At 37.2% G+C, this 17,894-nt stretch overlaps 1 protein-coding gene across 2 annotated transcripts; it reads left to right on the top strand.

The window, feature by feature from the left end:
- Nucleotides 1-345: 345 nt before the first annotated feature.
- Nucleotides 346-15,474, top strand: TMED5 (transmembrane p24 trafficking protein 5). Of its 2 annotated transcripts, XM_010975604.3 has the most exons (5): nucleotides 346-770; nucleotides 5,796-5,893; nucleotides 11,113-11,296; nucleotides 12,017-12,071; nucleotides 12,661-12,874. In XM_010975604.3, the coding sequence occupies exons 1-5, from the start codon at nucleotides 591-593 to the stop codon at nucleotides 12,720-12,722; spliced, it is 579 nt and encodes a 192-aa protein (XP_010973906.2). In that variant the 5' UTR covers nucleotides 346-590; the 3' UTR covers nucleotides 12,723-12,874. The 2 variants fall into 2 exon arrangements, with proteins under 2 accessions (XP_010973906.2, XP_010973899.3); XM_010975597.3 differs by lacking the exon at nucleotides 12,017-12,071 and having other exon boundaries at nucleotides 355-770; nucleotides 12,661-15,474.
- Nucleotides 15,475-17,894: the final 2,420 nt, after the last annotated feature.

The raw sequence follows: 17,894 nt of genomic DNA, 5'->3' as shown, positions 1-17,894 counted from the left end.
CGCGCTCCGGTCTGCGTTCGGAAACCTCGGACCGGCTCGCGGGCCCGGGCGTGGAACCCCCGACACAGGACGCGGGAAAGCAACGAGCCCCAGCCACGCCGAGTTCCAACCGCCGCGGGAGCCGTTGGGGACGCGCCTCCTCGGCCGCAGCCCCGCCCCCGGCGCAGGCCGTGCGTGGAGCGGCGCCGGGCACGGGGCCTGTCGGGACTTGAGGTCCGCGAGCGCGGCCCAGCCTCTCCCCCAGAACTACACTTCCCACAGTCACCGCCGCGACGCCCACTGGTGGGAGGGGAGCCGGGGCGCCGAGGCCGATGGGGTGCCAAGTGGGCGGTGCTGACGCCGGGCCTGCGGGAGCCGAGGTCCGGGAGGGTGTGCACGCGGACGGCGGGCTCCGCCCTCAGCCCCCACCCTCGGTAGGCCGGCGTTTCCCCCGTGAGAAACGCCCCTCCGTCCCGGCCTCCGCCTGGAGTGTCTTCAGTCTCCGAGTTTCCCTGCCCGCCTTGAGGAGTCCGGGGGGTAAAGGTGGGGCCGAGGCGCCAGGAACACCTCCCCCCCCACGCCTCTTTCAGCCCGAGGTCGGCCCAGCAGGGATGGGCGGCGAGATCTGGCTGCCCTTCCCGGTGGTGCTCTTGGGTGCTCTGCTGCTGCCGGGGGCGGCCGGCTTCACGCCCTCCTTAGACAGCGACTTCACGTTTACCCTTCCGGCGGGCCAGAAGGAGTGCTTCTACCAGCCCATGCCCCTGAAGGCCTCGCTGGAGATCGAGTACCAAGTAAGTGCCGAGGCCGAGCCAGCCTCCTTCCTTCTGCGTAGCTGCGCCTCGCCGCCTCTCACCCGCTCGGAAACTTCCTGCCGACGGCGCGAGTGGTGGAGGGGCGAGTGTGCAGGGCGAGGCCGCCAGGGACGCGGGCAGGTTCCGCGCAGGCGCACGAGGCCCGGCGCTCGCTGGGGCTGGGGACCGAGACGCCGGGCGGGGCTTGGAACCACTAGCCGCGCTCCAACCCTAACCCTGACCCTTTCCTCCCGTCGGAAAGGGGCCAGCTCTGGTGATGTCGGTGGTTTTTCTCTTGGTTTCATAATTCGCCCAAGGCTTTTCTAGCCCGGACACGCTGCAGTCCTGGGAATTTCACAATACAGGCCTAATACACGTTCTCCTTAGTCATTGGATGAGATGGTGACACTTGCTTTAATCACCCCCACCACTCTCACCCAGTTCCGGTATTATAAATCTACGCGGTCATTGCTTCAGTTAAGGATTTTTGAACTGTGACCATGTGATTATCACTAAATCCTATTTTGGAATGTTTTTAAAGGGGCTATTGGTGTGTTTAATGGTACATTTTTTTCTCAGTTATATATCCATTTAAAAACCAAATAGATCTAATTGTATATTAAAACTTTATAATCTTTCATTCAGCATTCTTAGCCTTTCTCTCATACCATTGCTTTCTTTTTTTTTACTGTCTGCATAATATTATGGGGAATTGTCTTGATTTATGTAGTCATTCTGGTAGAGAGTAATTTCTAAGAAGAAATCTTGTTAGCTCCAATACATCTGATTTCAATGTTTCTAAGAAGCACTGCAAAAACAAAAAACAAAAAACCTTGGTATGGGTCATCTTTAAATTTTTTACAAGTTACTTAATTTTTAACCAGATGTTAATTTTTTATAGTTGATGTAGAGAATTTTTTTCAAAAACAGGTCACATATAGAGCCAAGTAGAATTTTCATCCAAAGGAACTTTAGAATTAGATTTATAGATGCATAAAGTAAGCATAGAGAGTAAAGTATCTGATGTCATATAATTAGTGAGCAAAACTGAGGCTAGATCTCAATATTTCTTGATTTCCAGTCCAGTTCAAAGTTCATTTACTGAACAATTACCATGTGTCGATAATTGAGGGTGGAGGGTTGGACATGGAGGAGCCAACGAGCAAAAGAAAGAGCCCTTTTCAAGGATCTTAATATTTAAGTACTGGGTCATAAACAAATAATTTCAGTAAAATATGGTTAGGTGCTATTGGAGGAGGGCTTCTTCTAGGGTTTCAGAAAATGATTTTGGGAGAAAATAAATTGGAATCTAGAAAGATGCTTAAGTGATACAGGAATGCAAGGAAGGAGGGACATTTCAGGAAAAGGAACAAAATGAATAGACAGTTCTGAAAATGCATAGTATGAGTATTTTAGCAGTGGGCAATGTGTAGTGGACACTACAAGTGCAGAGTTTTTGTTGGCTTTCAAGACTATAAAGTCTAGGGAGGAGAAGAAAAAGAGACTGGAGCAGTCAGGAGGCTAGATCATGAATCATGAATCTTAGCTTCTGTGCCATGCTGCTTAGCTTTGACCTTTTTCTGTATGAGGGACATTGAAGATTAATAAGCACTGTGGTAAGAGTCAAAAGTGTTTTACAGTGTGGAAGGTGGACTTAAGGAGGGCAAGATTAAAGGCAAGGAAATCAACTACAGGGTTAGAGAAATAGTCTAGATAAGAAAACAATTTTTATTGCTCAGAATTCATCAGTATTTACCCAGGTATTAAGGAAGAAATCTATTTTAAACTACTGACCTTTTATGATTAAGAGCTCCAACAGTAGAGAAAAAAAATGGCTAGGTTGAAATCCTGACTCTGTCACATACTACCTGTATGATCTTGAACAAGTTACTTAACCCTACACTTTTAAAATCGAAATGGTACTAGTAAAAGTTGATTTGACCTAAGTGTTCATGTACCATCCCTGACGCTTAGTAAACATTAAATGAATGTTAGCTTTTTTTTTTACATTTACACATATTGAGTTATGTAGCTGGTGTGGTTTAGCTTTATATTTTGCATCTTTAATCACTCTCAAAGGGACTATTCCCCTAAAGCATTCTCCCTAAACAATGTAATCGTTTTGATTGAGAAAAGAAGTAAAATTGTTAAGTGTCTGTTGTCCTAGACAGTGTTGGAACAGTTCATAGGGTGGAAATCATCTTCAGCCCTTTGTTTGCATTTTCCAACTCCGTGATTAATTTTCCAATGACTACAAGCTACTGGGTTTTGTTTTAGTTTTTAAAATGTCAGGGAACAGGGAGGGTGGGTAGAGTGCATGCTTAGCATGCTTGAGGTCCTAGGTTCAATACCCAGTACCTCCGTTAAAAAAATAAAATGTCAGGGAACAGACATTCTAGACATTGTCCTTGGTTTACTGTGACATACTGAACAATTTTAACCATTACTTACTTTTCAGGTGTAGCAGGACACTTAGGATAATTGACCAGCCCCACATTGTATTAAGTTCTTGAAATTTTTTAATGTCAATACATTTATCTTACAAATAAAATAGATCACTTAAAACTTTAAATTATTGACTGCTTAATTTGTGTAAACATGCTGGGTATTATAGAAGCAATGATGAGAAGAATATCCTCCCTGCACTCATGCAGTCTTGTGAGGGGAAGGACGTTTATCAAAGTATTATACTAGTAAGTGTGAAGTTAGAACTCTGCTAAGTGCTGCTGTGAAGCTAAGTTCATAAGCTATGAGAGTGTTTAGTAGGAGAGCTTGTTTTCATCCGGGAAATGAGAGAAGACATCCTAGAAGTGGAATTCAGATCTGTGGATGGCTTACTAGGGATAACAGAGGAGGGGGAGTGCTGGGGAGTGGAACAAGGCGATGGGTGAACTGAACAGCATGTGGCAATGCGAGGCTCTGAGGAAGAAGACTGAGTAACACTTTGAGGGACTGAAAGACTATTACAAACAGGGAAAGTGGCAGTCGTCCAACATGATCCATTGAAATCATTGGGAAGTTTAGTTTCAGATTATGGTACTGTTTTATTTTATATTTTCAATAGATATTTTGTATAATTTTTAAGTTACCTTCTGTATTTTTAAATACCATTTTAACGATTTCATGAAGCATGACAGTCACTACCAATAATATCTTTTGCTTTGCTCACGTCTTTGCTTAGTTTTTTTATATTGCTTGTTTTTTGATTTAATGGATATGGTTTTGGTTTTTTTGGAGGATAACCTTGAGTAATACTTTTGAGCACTTTGAGTACTTGGATATCTGAAAATGGCTTTACCTTTTGCTTTCACTTCAGTAAACATAATTTCTTCATTGGGGAACACTGAAGACATGACTCCATTGTGATTTCTGCATCTGGTGGATACGCAGGCGTGCTGGTGCCAGTTCTTGCTTTTTGCAGTTCTCTGCTACTTCGCTTTGGAAGTTTCTAGGTTGTTCTTTATAAATCCGTTGGAAAAGTCAGTAGGGTTTTTTAACCTTGTTTCATTTATCCTGCTTCACATCTATTAGACCCTTTTAGTCTAAAGATTTTTATCTTTTGGCGCAGGAATTTTTATTCTCTTAATTTGATAAATTCCTCTCTTCATTTCTCTTGGTCCTCTCTTTTTGAAATGCTCTAGCTGGTATTTGAAATCTTTAGCTCTGTCCTTCATACAGGTCTTACCATTGCCTTCAGACTTTCTGCCTATACCTTTTTACCTCGTTCTGAGAATTTCTTGGCTCCTTCTAGTTCTCTGATTTTTAGTCTCTATCCTTGTCCATTCTGCTGTCATTACATTTGTTAAGGCTTTATTTTGGCAATCACATTTTTGTTTTTTCTAAGAACTTTTTCATATCAGCATCTTCATTTTTTAATGAATTTTGCATTCTTGATTTTCTCTGAAGATATATAATACAATTATCTGATATATAATACAAACATCTTAAAGTTTATTTATATTATTTTTTCAGAATTTGATTCTCTGAGAAAAACCAATAACATGAAAATCAGGGCATCAGTTTCAGCAAACACTTGGATGATTCTCTAGTCTGTGGGAGAATTTTGAGATTGATAGGTATTGGTAGCTCAGTGGACTATCTTCCAGAAATTCCTTACTCTTCAAACTGTTAACAGCTTTCCTAGATTTCAAGTGTTGTTATGGATTATTTGTACTGTTATGTTTTCTTCATTTCATTGAGATTTAAAGAAGAAAAAGAATTATGTCTATTTAGCTAGCCATTTGAAACCAGTTCTGTTGATTGGTTAAGTAGAGCATAGGAGTAGGTAATATTTTATCTTGTTCCATTAAAGCCACCAAGAAAAAAATAAAATGATGTTATATAAGAAAAAGAGTAGCCTTTGGAGGCAGATTGCTGAGTTCAGATTTTGACCGTGCCACTTGTTTGCCATGTTGTGAAGGATAAAGCACCTGAAACAATGTGTGGCATAAACTGTGCTTATTAGCTGCCATCGTCACCATCATCAGGACATTTGGAGACTGTAAAGGAAAAGGTTATGTTTATTGTCCAGTAAGGAAATGGCTTACTTGGATTATACAGTTCATATTGGGAAATAGATGATGCGTTGAAGTCGGTTGGAATCAGATCATGGAGGCCTTGGGTTCCAGGCTAAGAAGTAGCTAATTATTGTTTTACTGAGGAGGAAAGAAACTCAGAAGTTACATAGCAAACCCTAAATTGCCCAAGTTGAACTCTCTTCTGTGTTTCTTTCTACTCTGCAGAGCTTTTCAATGAAGGCACTGTTTTAGGAAGATTATTTCGATAATACCCATAAGGCCTAAATGTAATGATGGCAACAGGAATTGGCACCAAAGGGACATGTTCCAAAAATGAATGGAATTTTGAACCAGATGGTCTTTGTGCTCCTTTCTAGCCCTAAGATGAGTCTGTTGACCGTCTTACCCTGTGGGTTTAAAAATGAAATCTTCTCATAAACGATCTACTTAATATAACTTATTTTCAGAATTTGTAAAATGTGTTCTCTCCTTCTGTGCCTTTCTGTAGGTTTTAGATGGAGCAGGATTAGATATTGATTTCCATCTTGCCTCTCCAGAAGGAAGAACCTTAGTTTTTGAACAAAGAAGATCAGATGGAGTTCACACGTAAGTAATCACTTCGTTGAGCTCTTCAGTCCGAATCATGCCCGTGGGCTGCTGGCGGAGCCGGCAGGCTCAGCACATCTGATACTAAGTAGCAGAATCAAATGCTTCCATATGAACGTTTTAGTCCGTCCTTGATAGTGGTCTGTCTTAAGCTAAAATGCCTTCTGTTAACCTCCTTTTTGTTTAGGCACGTTCTTTTGATCTTGACTGAATGTTTGCTTTGCTTGGGTTAGGTAGGTATTCCCTAGGTACGGCACTCGGTCTGTTGTGGCCTTCTGAGCCTGCCTTTCTGGACAGCACAGGCGTTTTCCATCTTAGCTAGAAGTTACTATTGCAGGTATGTGTCTTAAAGTTCCTTGAGCTGCTAGCTCTATCTTCTTTGCCTGTTGTTTTCTTTCTTAAAACAACAGAACAATACACCTCTACATGTGTAACTTTTTACTTTACTTGAACCTCACTCTTTTTAGATAATTAGAAGACCTGAAAGTAAAAAGATCTGACCACAGGAAACCATAGAGAAAGAAAATACTTCTTATAACTCTTTGAGTTTAGAGTTTGATAAAAGGGCCATACATTGTCCTTTGATGTCTCACTTCTCTTTGCTCGTATCTCAGAGGTGTTAGTCTGTTCCAGTCTATTATTTTACTGTAGCGCTTTCTTTACTCGTTATTATGTTCGAACTGTTTATAGGAATAAGAAGAGCAAGTATGGAGTGTCTAATATTTGCCATAAACTGGGCTTTGCATTTTACATGCTTCTAAATGAATCATTCCAACGCACTGTGAGATAGATTCTTTGATTCCCCAATTCCCATTTTACAGACAAGGAATCTTTACAGACAAGGAGGCTCAGAGAAATTAAATAAGTCTGCAGGGATACACATTTATTAAGAGGAGGAGGCAGGATGAACCAAAATTCCTGCTTTCTACCATACGATGCTTAGAACATCTCTGGCACATAGCACTATGTAAGTACTAGCTATTGTTATAATTTATTGGCCTTTGTTAGTCAAAGTACCTGGCATGTAACTGATACTCAGTAATTACTGAATACATGTATGAGTGAACGAGAGTGGGGGGGAATGTCTCAACCATAATTTTTTAAGATACTCATTTAAAACTGCTTTTGAAAACGGCATTTTTACCTATGCAGAGCTCAAAAAATTTGCACAAACTGTTGATAAATATAAGAGGAATAGTAATTTTAAAAGTCAGTTAAGATTGATATACATGGAATTAACCAAGCTTTCTCTTGATAGGTGTATGAACAAGAAGTAAAAGTGTAGTTCATCTTCAAATGTCAGAATATGGAAAATGTATAGAATTTCTGCCAATTTAAATTTCTTTCTAATTTCCTGCTTTCAGTTATAGATAAATTAAAATTAACTGTTGGGGGGAAAGTATCTTACTGCCTTTTTGCATAGAATTACCTCTCATTAAACCACAGGAGAAAAGAATGAGTTTATAAGAATTCACAGTTATTGAGTTCTTTTGATGTGCCAGGTCACTGTTCTAAGCACTTTACATGTATTTTTTTTATTCTTCCCTACAGTCCTGTGAGGTACATGATATTATTATTTTACCAATGAAGAAATTGAGGCACAGAGCAGTTAAGTACATTGCTGAAGGTTACACAGCTAATGAACAGCGATACAACGATTTAAAACCAGTCAGTCCAACTCTTAACCAGTACACCAAATTTACAAATCTACTTTCTAAAAATTAGACTTAAACAGAAATTTTATCTTTAGTTATATTAACTTTTTAAAGGCAACTAAAATCTCAGTTATACCACTGAAATAGTTTTTTTTTTCCTTAAATTAAATCTTTGAAACAAATACTGTCCCTTCCGGAAGTCAGGGTAGTAAAAATGTCTCCAGACAGAGCCTTAGACAGCGTAGGTAATACCTGTTTGTCTAGCACTGCCTGCAATGAGGAGGAGTCATATATAAAAGCATTTTTCTAAACCACTGAATTAATAGTACCCAAACTCACACCAGACGACTTAATGCTAATTCTTTTTCTACTTGGAAGGAAAATTTACTCTTTTGTCTGCTTTTATTTGGGTAATATTTTGTATCATTTGCAGTAATAAGAGTCCTTTGTATTAAAGGCAGGCAACACAGATTTAGAAAGAGGTTAATATAGGAATGACTAGAAAGTAGTAAACATCTTTTTTTTTGTGTTGTATACACGTGCTAAACTCCTGAGTTTATCTGAGTCAGTGCTTCTCAGACATTTTTCATTTCTCCACCGTCCCCATGTAGCCTTTTTAGGCACTTTTTCCCTCATCATCTCCCATGAAATTTTAATACCAAAGATATACCACATGCCCTTTTTTTTTTTTTTTTTTTTTTTTTTTTACTGTATATCTGTCTGTGCTTTATCTATAAAAAGAATAGTTAACACAGCTTACCCTTTTTATCCATTGCAGGGTTAAGAATGGCTAAATAAAGTTGGGTTAAATAAAACTAAGACAAAATTAAAAGATTTAAAAACCATTAACACTAACCTTGTATTTTCTGAATAACTTTTAATATAATTTATTTGCTTATATATTGTTAATTATATATGCAAATTAGCAATTTATAGACATAAGAGTAATGTAATTAAAATTTTTTAAATCATTCCATTTTTCAAGAAAAGTAGAATGATTGAAACAAATTACATTAATTTCTTTCAGTGACCTTAAACTTTTGCTTGATGTGGGAAAATAACTAGCTACTCAAAAAGTCATTCAGATATTATTGACTTTTTCCCCTGTGTTTGGCATAGTTAACGATGAGTTGAATAACCTTTGTAAAATTAAATAATAAAATATAAACTAGTTTTATTCAAACTCCCTCCCAAAATTCAAGATTAAAAGAGATAAAATATATGAGAGCAGTGTGTAAATTATGAAGGAGTGTACAGGTATTGGTGGCTATTTTTATTTATAATATATATGCTAAAATCTAGTCACATTCCTAAGTAGTTAGGCTCACAGAAGGCTGTAGAGAATAACGCCAGGCAGCCAGACGCACACATCTCCAGGGAGCCTGTGGCATCAGCAGGCATGTGCAGGCCACCTCGACCATGACTCCTGGATCAAGCAGTCAGTCCACCTACAGTCCTCCTGTCACAGCTGTGTACTAACATTTTGTAGCACTGGTCCTGCATACATTTTGTATATCTTTCAAGAACTCATGGTGCTTGTGATATGCTCAAGAAAATCCAGTAAGAGAAAATTAAATACAAAGGAACAAGATTTTGTCAGGTAGGATTGAGCTTTGGAGGGTCACAGTACCACCATGTCTAAGATTTTTCTGCCCCTCTTGAGCAGTTTTCACCCTTAGGTGGCAGTATCCCTCCACCGAGAATGCACAGTCTAAGTGAATTCTGCCCTTCAGAATAGTCACCTTTGGTGGTTATACACTTACTGTAACAGTGATGCCATTAATCAGAATATAGTGGGAAAATTTTCTCAGGAAATGCCCCACATCTAGGTCATGTTACATAACAGTCATGACATTTCATTGTTTTATTCCTTTTAATATTGTTCCCTGCTGTGTTCATACCAGCATTTGCTTCAGGCTCCTTCCAAAGGTGAAATGCACTCTCAAAAGACAAAGGTGTGTCATGATTGAGGAGACTGTGAAGAATACAGGCTGGCTCTGAACAGTACTGTAGAGAGATCAAGTAACTTGAGAAGCAGAAAACCCAGCTTCACCTGTGCCAATAACAGGCTGCGTGATCATGGGCAAGTGTCTTCATCTATGTGAACCTTATTCTACTTACCTTGAAAAGGTCAATTGTGCCCAGTTTCAAACATGAGGGTAAGGGTTAAAAGAGAGAAAATATATGAAAGCAGTGTGTAAATAATGAAGGGGTATACAAGTATTGGCTATTTTTATTTATCGTATATATGCTAAAATCCAATCACATTGCTGAGTAGTTCTCTCTTATGCTTCAACAAAACAGTTAAGTCAGAAAAGGGGGGGAGAGGATGGAGATTGGCTTAAAAGATGTGAGAATCACATGTTGCTCAGAAAGTTGTAGAAAATAATATAAGCTGCCTCAAAATTTAAGCAGTCCAGCATATTGGAGATCCTTGAAAATCATTTAGACCAACCTTCCATGAATAGTCACAACAAAAACTAAAACATTTTGAACTTTGAACTTTTTTTATGGCCAGCAGTAGTTCATGTCATTAGCCTGTGCAATATTTTGTTTGTTAAAGTTTCTCTCTACAAAAAAATTATTAGAAAACTACTTTGCTAAAGTAACTCTGCCCAGGCCAGTTATCTTGACTGTGACACTAATGGGATCAAGATCCTAAGTTCAGTTTAGATGTGAGTGGCATTTATTCAGTAAAGGTAATGCCGCTTTGAGTAAATCTCTGGTTGTTGGCCACTGAACGCATCCCTAATCTTTGTAAACGATATTATAAAGATGTACTTAATTCGTAAGGGGCCTGGAAGAAAGCATTTAGGACAATCCATCACTTTTAATTTTTAAAAAAAATTTTATTGAAGTATGGTTGATTTATCATGTTGCATTAGTTTCAGGTAAACAGCAAAGTGATTCAGTTATCCATATATGTTCTTTTTCAGATTCTTTTCCATTATAGATTATTACAAGATATTGAATATAGTTCTCTGTGCTATACAGTAGATCCTTGTTGATTATGTATGTTATATATATAGTAGTGTGTATATGTTAATCTCAAACTCTTAATTTATCACTCCCCCTAGTCTCTTTCCCCTTTGATAACCAGTTTGTTTTCTATGTCTGCATCACTGCTTTTCATAACAAAACAAAACAAAACTCACTTTACGGATTAATCTCAATTAAAGGGGAGGTTTATAGTGATATTTCCGTATGAATTGAACTCATTACAAATTATTTTTAATAATGTGCAAATATTAAGGTTCATTGTGAATTATCATGTATCTAGGTTTTTAATCCTGTTCTCTTCCAAAAATTAGGTCAAGATTATTTACCATAATTCACTGAGTAAACACCAAGCACATCTTAAGTTGCAAGTACTTGAATGTATACTTCCAGGTTGCCACTTTCCCAAGAAATTATTAATTATCTTTCAATATTAAAGAAATCTTTCTATCAACAAGCTATCCAATTATTATAAACCATGTTATTTCTTCTCTTTTATAGTAGTCTTTCCTTTGATCCCAGATGGAAGTACAGATAACTGAAGACATGTCCTTTTTTGAAATACAGGATAGAGACAGAAGTTGGTGACTACATGTTTTGCTTTGATAATACATTCAGTACCATTTCTGAGAAGGTGATTTTCTTTGAATTAATCCTGGATAACATGGGAGAACAGGAGCAAGAACAAGAGGACTGGAAGAAATACATTACTGGCACAGATATGTTGGATATGAAACTGGAAGACATTCTGGTCAGTATGGTCTTTTAATAAAATAATAAAAATTACTAACATCCAGAGACCTTACTACATGATAGGCACTGAGCTAAGCATTTTATCTGCATTAACTCATTTATCCTTACTTACCTCTATGAGGATTATCATCTCCATCTTTCCAATGAGGAAAATTATGACTTAGGGATATTTTGTAATGTTTCTGTCACATAACCGGAGAGAGGGACAACTAGAATTTGAACACAGACTCCCTTAGAACGTTCACAGACAGAAGAGTGTAATGATCTGTGGCATACTTGCACATAGAGTAAAACTGAGTAATTTGTATACATTTAAGATGTACAGGCATTTTTCTTCTCACAGCATAGTTTTTATAACATGGAATCTGATTTTACTTGATTAATTAATTTGGCAATACTGTTAACATTACTCAGACCAAACCTAGCAATTACTATCAGAAGCTAGCACTATACTCAGGAGTAAAAACATTTCGATTATGGCTTCTTTGCTTGTATTGCTTTATGCTTTATGATAAATATGCATAATGAAATGTAGTTTTATACATTTAGCAGAGCAGTCTGAAATTTTGTGTATATTTTTTGCATTTAAATGAGGACTTTAAGCAAATCTCTTTTTTTTTTTTTTTTTTTTGCCATCAATACCTTGACATCATTTTGAATCTCAATTTACTTTATATTCATGTAGACCTTTTATAGTTGTCAAGGCATTTTTCACCAGGACCCTGCTATAAAAATAGTTTTTTTGGAAGATGTACAACTTAGAATGCCTCTTGGTAAGCCTGTTTTATAAATGTGATCCTGGAACATTTTTGTATTAAAAACAGATTATACTTTTGGATGTATAGTAATAAGAGCATCTAAAATTGAAATATTTCTAATTTCACTACTACTTTGTGAGATAAAAACATTGTATGTCTTGCTGGATACCAAACTGGACCAGACCAACATTCAAAGAAGAAAATATTACAAACGCATAGTGCATTACGTAAATACCCAAAAGCTGTCATCAGTTAGGTTTTTTAAAACATAGTCCTTTTCTTACTGTTGTAAGGGCTAAGAAGACAATGTATGTCTAAATTACTGGCACTATGCCATGCAAATATATTTTCATATTACCTATTTTCAATTCACAGTAGCTTTGTTCTTTTTTTAAATAACTAATTGTAAGCAATAAATACATCATGAGGACTATTCCATAAACTTTATGTAATAAAGATCTTTAGGTAATCTAAGTAGTACCTGTCTCTTAATTAAAATTGTATTTGGATATTAAACTAATATGAGTACTGTGAAGCACATTTTTTAATTAACTTAAAACTACTGAGCATTGTTTTATACTAAAATTATTTTATTTATCTCCAGGAATCCATCAACAGTATCAAGTCCAGACTAAGCAAAAGTGGTCATATCCAGACTCTGCTTAGAGCATTTGAAGCTCGTGATCGAAACATACAAGAAAGCAACTTTGATAGAGTCAATTTCTGGTCTATGGTTAATTTAGTAGTAATGATGGTGGTGTCAGCCATTCAGGTTTATATGCTGAAGAGTCTGTTTGAAGATAAGAGGAAAAGTAGAACTTAAAACTCCAAACTTGGGTATTTAACGTTGAAAAAAAGGACAGAAAAATGCAATAAACTATTACAGTCGACTATTAATAGTCTTTTCCAAAACATTTTCAGGCATTATCATAAGTATAATTTCAGTGTGAAAGAAAAGTCTTCACTGTCATCTGTACAAGTAATCTTACTGTTCCAGTTGTACTTAAGTGTATAACAAATAACTTACAGGGTACAGATACAAATGAATGAAGCCATATTAATAACGGCAGTTTCCTAATTTGAAAAAATTTTGCAATTGTCTTAGGTGATTTAAATAAATGAACTTTGGGTCTAAATGTAACACCAGACAATGTTTTTAAAAGATTCTCTTACCCAGAAATTTCTTTGTAAATGTGACAATTGCAAATTGTAGAATTTTTCAGTATATTAAGTTATAAATCACCTGCAAATTACCTAATCATGGATATCTTCAGAAGACAAAGACTCAACTTTTTCCATGTATCTCCTATGATGTAAATACAAGCATAGCTATGAAAAACAGATGGGAGATTTTTTAGAACCAAGTATGTTTCATTTTAAAACATAGGCAGAAAGCATTAGTTTTATATACTTAGCCTGTACTCATAAAAGCTGACATTTTGAATAATTCTTAAAAATGCTGTCAAACTTACTAAAATTAGGACAGATTTTCACTTTGAAGTGAAGAATAGTTATAGATTGCTCTCAGTCTCCCTAAGGATACATTCTGTCTAGTCCTTAACTAAGATATAGGATCTTAAAATTAAATGTGAGGGAAAATAATTTTATTTTGTATTACCAACAGTGTTATGTTAGTTTTAACATATTTACTGACTTAGATGATACATTATTACCAGCAGTTGTGAAGGAAATGTTGCTAAAAGAATCCGGGCCTAATATAAATATCTCCTTTTTTGAGTTCTCAAAATCAATAAAGAATAAACTCAATATAAAAGAAATTAGGGAAATCTGAGAATATCCAGTCAAAATAAAGTTGACTTAAACTATAAATAAGTATCTGGAATCTGGTTGGCTCATAATAATGACTCAATCCTAATATCAATCATGAGATTAATTTTCAGTTAACTGGAAGAAACTGAGTTTTGGCTGTGGGTTTTATTTTTTACAATTGTTTTATTCTGTTTTGAATTATCTTTCAATTATTCAGGTACATTTTATGGAACATAAACTCTCCTGGGGGTACATATTTATTACAGTTTTTATTGTAACGTACATAAAATGACATTTCTGACCACTTTATTTACTGACATTCAAGCAAGGATTGGAAACCCACAGAATTCCAAGTTTAAACACTCAGTATGTGAGTGACCGTATCGGCTCTGCCATCCCCTCTTACTCAAGTACTAGTAATTTAGTTACATTATGAATGGCATAGAGTTTTTAGGTTACACCCATTTGTAATATTGTTTATGACGTAGGAGTTCAAAACAATCAACTTACAAACTTGAGTGCAGAACAACGTCTGTAGGTTAGAACTGCTGGGACTGTGAATGAGCAATAATGATATCCAGAGAGTGGTTTCATCTGTAATTTACACTTCAAGAGTGGTCCAGAAAGAGATACATTCCCCCCTATTCTTTTTGGGAGAATAGAAGCTTAGGTTTCCCTTCTCTGAACCTTTTTAAAAATGAGATACATAAATGCCATCCATAGATGACTGAGTACCTTAACTGGCCAAGAAAGTGCTTTATAAGTGTTCAGGAGTAGCCCCTGTAACACAAGGGCCAGTAAGATTATTGCCCATGAGGAGCCCCCCCCCCCCGTCCCCTTCTGCTAAACTCATGGTGAGAAGCAAAAAAGTACTATACCTAATGAACAACACAGACACAAACTACTGCATCTTTCCCACGAAACTGTGATTAAGATTCTACCTCTTAACGTATGGCTGGTTACTGTGCTGTGCTCCGTCCGACTCCTTCCCTGACAATGACTTTGTTACATCCTCGTCCACATGTGATTTGTGCCACTAATTTTACACCTTTGGTTCAGTGACTTCTCAATATATAATAATGGCCTTATTTGGAGAACAAATTTAGGAATATTGAGGACAATTTTATTTTTATAGACAAAGCGAAAAGAGAGATTATTTAAGAAGCATGTTACCTGTATTATCTAAAAAGTAAAATTTGTAAGCAAAGAACTAAATTCTTTAATATTTCTAAAGGAATATTGTTTATCTGCATCATATGGTTTTATAATGTCAGTATTCAGTTTTGAAACTGAAGTTAGGCTAAAGTTGAGTAAGCTATTTATCACTTAATATGCTTTTGTCTTCAGGTTTTAATTATGTACACTTTTAAAATACAATATTTAAGGCCTAGAGTTCCACTATGATTTGCATTCGGTTCATTAATGATTGCTGTTCTTTCATGTGAACGTCAAGACATAGAAGGTGAATAAGTAGTTGAAATAACATTGAAATGAATTACAAACTGACATGTAATTTTACGTTAGGTGTGTTTATCCTTCTTAAGCATTGTGTCCTAAAATTGATAAAAAATTGAGTCCCTGTAACTGTATGCTTCCCCAAAGAAAAGTCTTTATCTGAAGTTTTTAAATAAATGGATTCATTCTGTGATGGTTTTTTCGTTGAAGTGTGATAATGCACAGTCAGTGTCGCTCAGACTTCTTGATAGCTGTGGACGCAGCCACAGTAAATGAAGAGTGAATGCTGCGCTGAATATATATAGTAAATGTTACAAAGAATGTATTACTTACCTGCCAGTCATTGTAAGTGCTGTCTCATCCTTAGAACCTTTATTGATGTCATCTTAGCCCTTCCATTTGAAAACCCATACTTCTCTGCACTTTTTATCGTGTATCATTCTACCCTGCATTAGAGTTCTGTTTATATATGCACTTACTCTTCTGTTGCCCAAACATGCATTGTAACTAAAAGGTGCTCAGCATACAGAGGCAAACAAAGGGCATCAGTTCTGAAAGTCTGGGATGCCAGGTAAGCGCCCAGGGAGCTTGTCCTCCTCCTCTGCCCCACTGCGGAAATAAGAGCGTGTAAGAGTCCAGAGCATGGTGAAGGCTGGCGTGTTATTGGTGACTTCCTTCGTACCACTCTTCCTCCACAAGCTGGTAGGGTTCCTTAGGCACCTTTCTGCTTCTGCATTCCCATCACTTTCCGGTGTCTGGGCTTCTAGAAGGCTTGTATTGTTGGAAACTGGAGCCATAATTAACACTTAATGTGTATCTGGGAGAAGGACACAGAATGAAGAATCCAGACCTAAGATGATGTCCTGAGAGCACATTGAGATAGACTCTATGGATTCCCGCATCTGGAAGGAAAAGTGAGAAAACGGGGCAGGAAAAAAATTTGGAGGTCTTCAATGACCATGAGTCAACAGCAAAATGAACAATGAGAATCAGTTGTCCAACAGTGAGATGAACTCCCTTACATGTAAAGGAAGGGACTGCTCCCCAGTCCTGGAAGTTTTCGAGGGGCAGTAACGATCAGACGTGAATGGGATTCTCTCTCTCTCTAATGGGGGTACTGGAGATGGAAGCCAGGATCCTGTGGATGCTAAAATGTGCTCCACCACTGAGCTCTACCCACCCCCAGTGAAAGGGGTTATGTCTACATCTGGAATAAAATGGAAGGATGGCCTAATAAACATGAACTTTCTATTCTTAACTTCAATTCCAAAAACACTCAGTAATACTACTGATAGGAGAAAGCTGAAAGAAAAGGCGAGAGCTTCAAAAGACACATTTTAGAGTTCTTTTGCTTGATTCTTGCTTGTCAAAGAAAATGACATACTTAGGTATAAATCTAACAAAACATGTACAGGATCAGTATGAAACGACTGGCGAAAGAAAACCTAAATAAACATACCGTGTACAGAGACTGGAAAGCTCAGCATAGTAAAAAGGTCAGTTCTTCCTTAATCTACAAATTTAACATAATTCTTAGCAAAATCCAGCAAAATTTCATTTTGTTTTTTGTAGACAGGGACAAGTTTATTCTAAAGTTTATACAGAATGGAAAGGCAAAAGAATAAGACAATCTTAAAAAAATAGTCTACCCTACGTTAACAGCTACAGGAGTCAACACAGTGTGGTTCTGGTGCAGGGACAGACACATAGATCAATGGAACAGAGATTCTGGAATACACCAAGTCCAACTGATTTTTAACAAAGGTGCAAAAGCAATTCAATAGGGAAAAGACAGCTTTTTAAATAAATGGTGAAGCAATTGGGACAAACAGGTAAAAACATGAACTTTATAAAGCTTTTTGGAAAAAAATGAGAAAATCTTCAGGACTTAGGTCTAAACAAAGAATGTCCACACTCAACAGCAAATAAACCCATAAAAGGAAAAACCGATAAACTGGACTTAATCAAAAGTGAAAACTTTTGCTCTATGGAAGACTGTTAACACATTGATCGCTACTTCACCCAAAGCTGGGTGACAGTTGTTTTTCCTCAGGGGCACTCAGTCCACAGTGAGCGATCAGCATGTTAAGGGGATGAAAAAATAAGCTGATAACGGAGAGAAAATAGATGGAAACCACGTATCCTAGAAAGGACTAGAGTATATAAAGAATTCTCAAAGCTCAACAGCAAAAAAATTAGCCAGTGACATGAACAAACATTTCACTGAAGAAATATGTGGATGGCAAATAGGCACATGAAAAGACGTTCAGCATCATTAGCCATTAGAAAAATTCTAGTCACTACATGTCAACCACAGTGGCTAAAATAAATAAATAGTTACAACATCAAATGCTGGTAAGATGTAAGAGAAGTTGGATCACACTCACATGGTAGAGTCAGTCTGGAAAATATTTTGGCAGTTTCTTTTAACACTATATGCACTTACTATGCACGCCAGCATATATATTCTTGGACACATCCCTGAGAAATGAAAACATAAGCTCAAATAAAAGCCTGCACACATATTCTACATAGCAACTTCATTTGTAATAGTTCAAAATTGGAAATAACCCAAATGTCCTTTAAAGAGTGAATGGTTCAACTTTGGTACAA

This window comes from Camelus dromedarius, chromosome 9, assembly GCF_036321535.1.
Source record: "Camelus dromedarius isolate mCamDro1 chromosome 9, mCamDro1.pat, whole genome shotgun sequence".
Classification (NCBI taxonomy): domain Eukaryota; kingdom Metazoa; phylum Chordata; class Mammalia; order Artiodactyla; family Camelidae; genus Camelus; species Camelus dromedarius.
Note: the sequence above shows the minus strand (reverse complement) of the source record. Positions and strands in the feature narration are given on the sequence as shown.

Bases quoted from the DNA above. Each gene is read 5' to 3' on its own strand.
- TMED5 (XM_010975597.3), top strand. From the start codon at position 591: ATGGGCGGCGAGATCTGGCTGCCCTTCCCGGTGGTGCTCTTGGGTGCT. The intron at 5,894-11,112 runs GTAAGTAATCAC...TTTGAAATACAG, and splicing joins AGATCAGATGGAGTTCACAC to GATAGAGACAGAAGTTGGTG. The intron at 11,297-12,660 runs GTCAGTATGGTC...ATTTATCTCCAG, and splicing joins TGAAACTGGAAGACATTCTG to GAATCCATCAACAGTATCAA.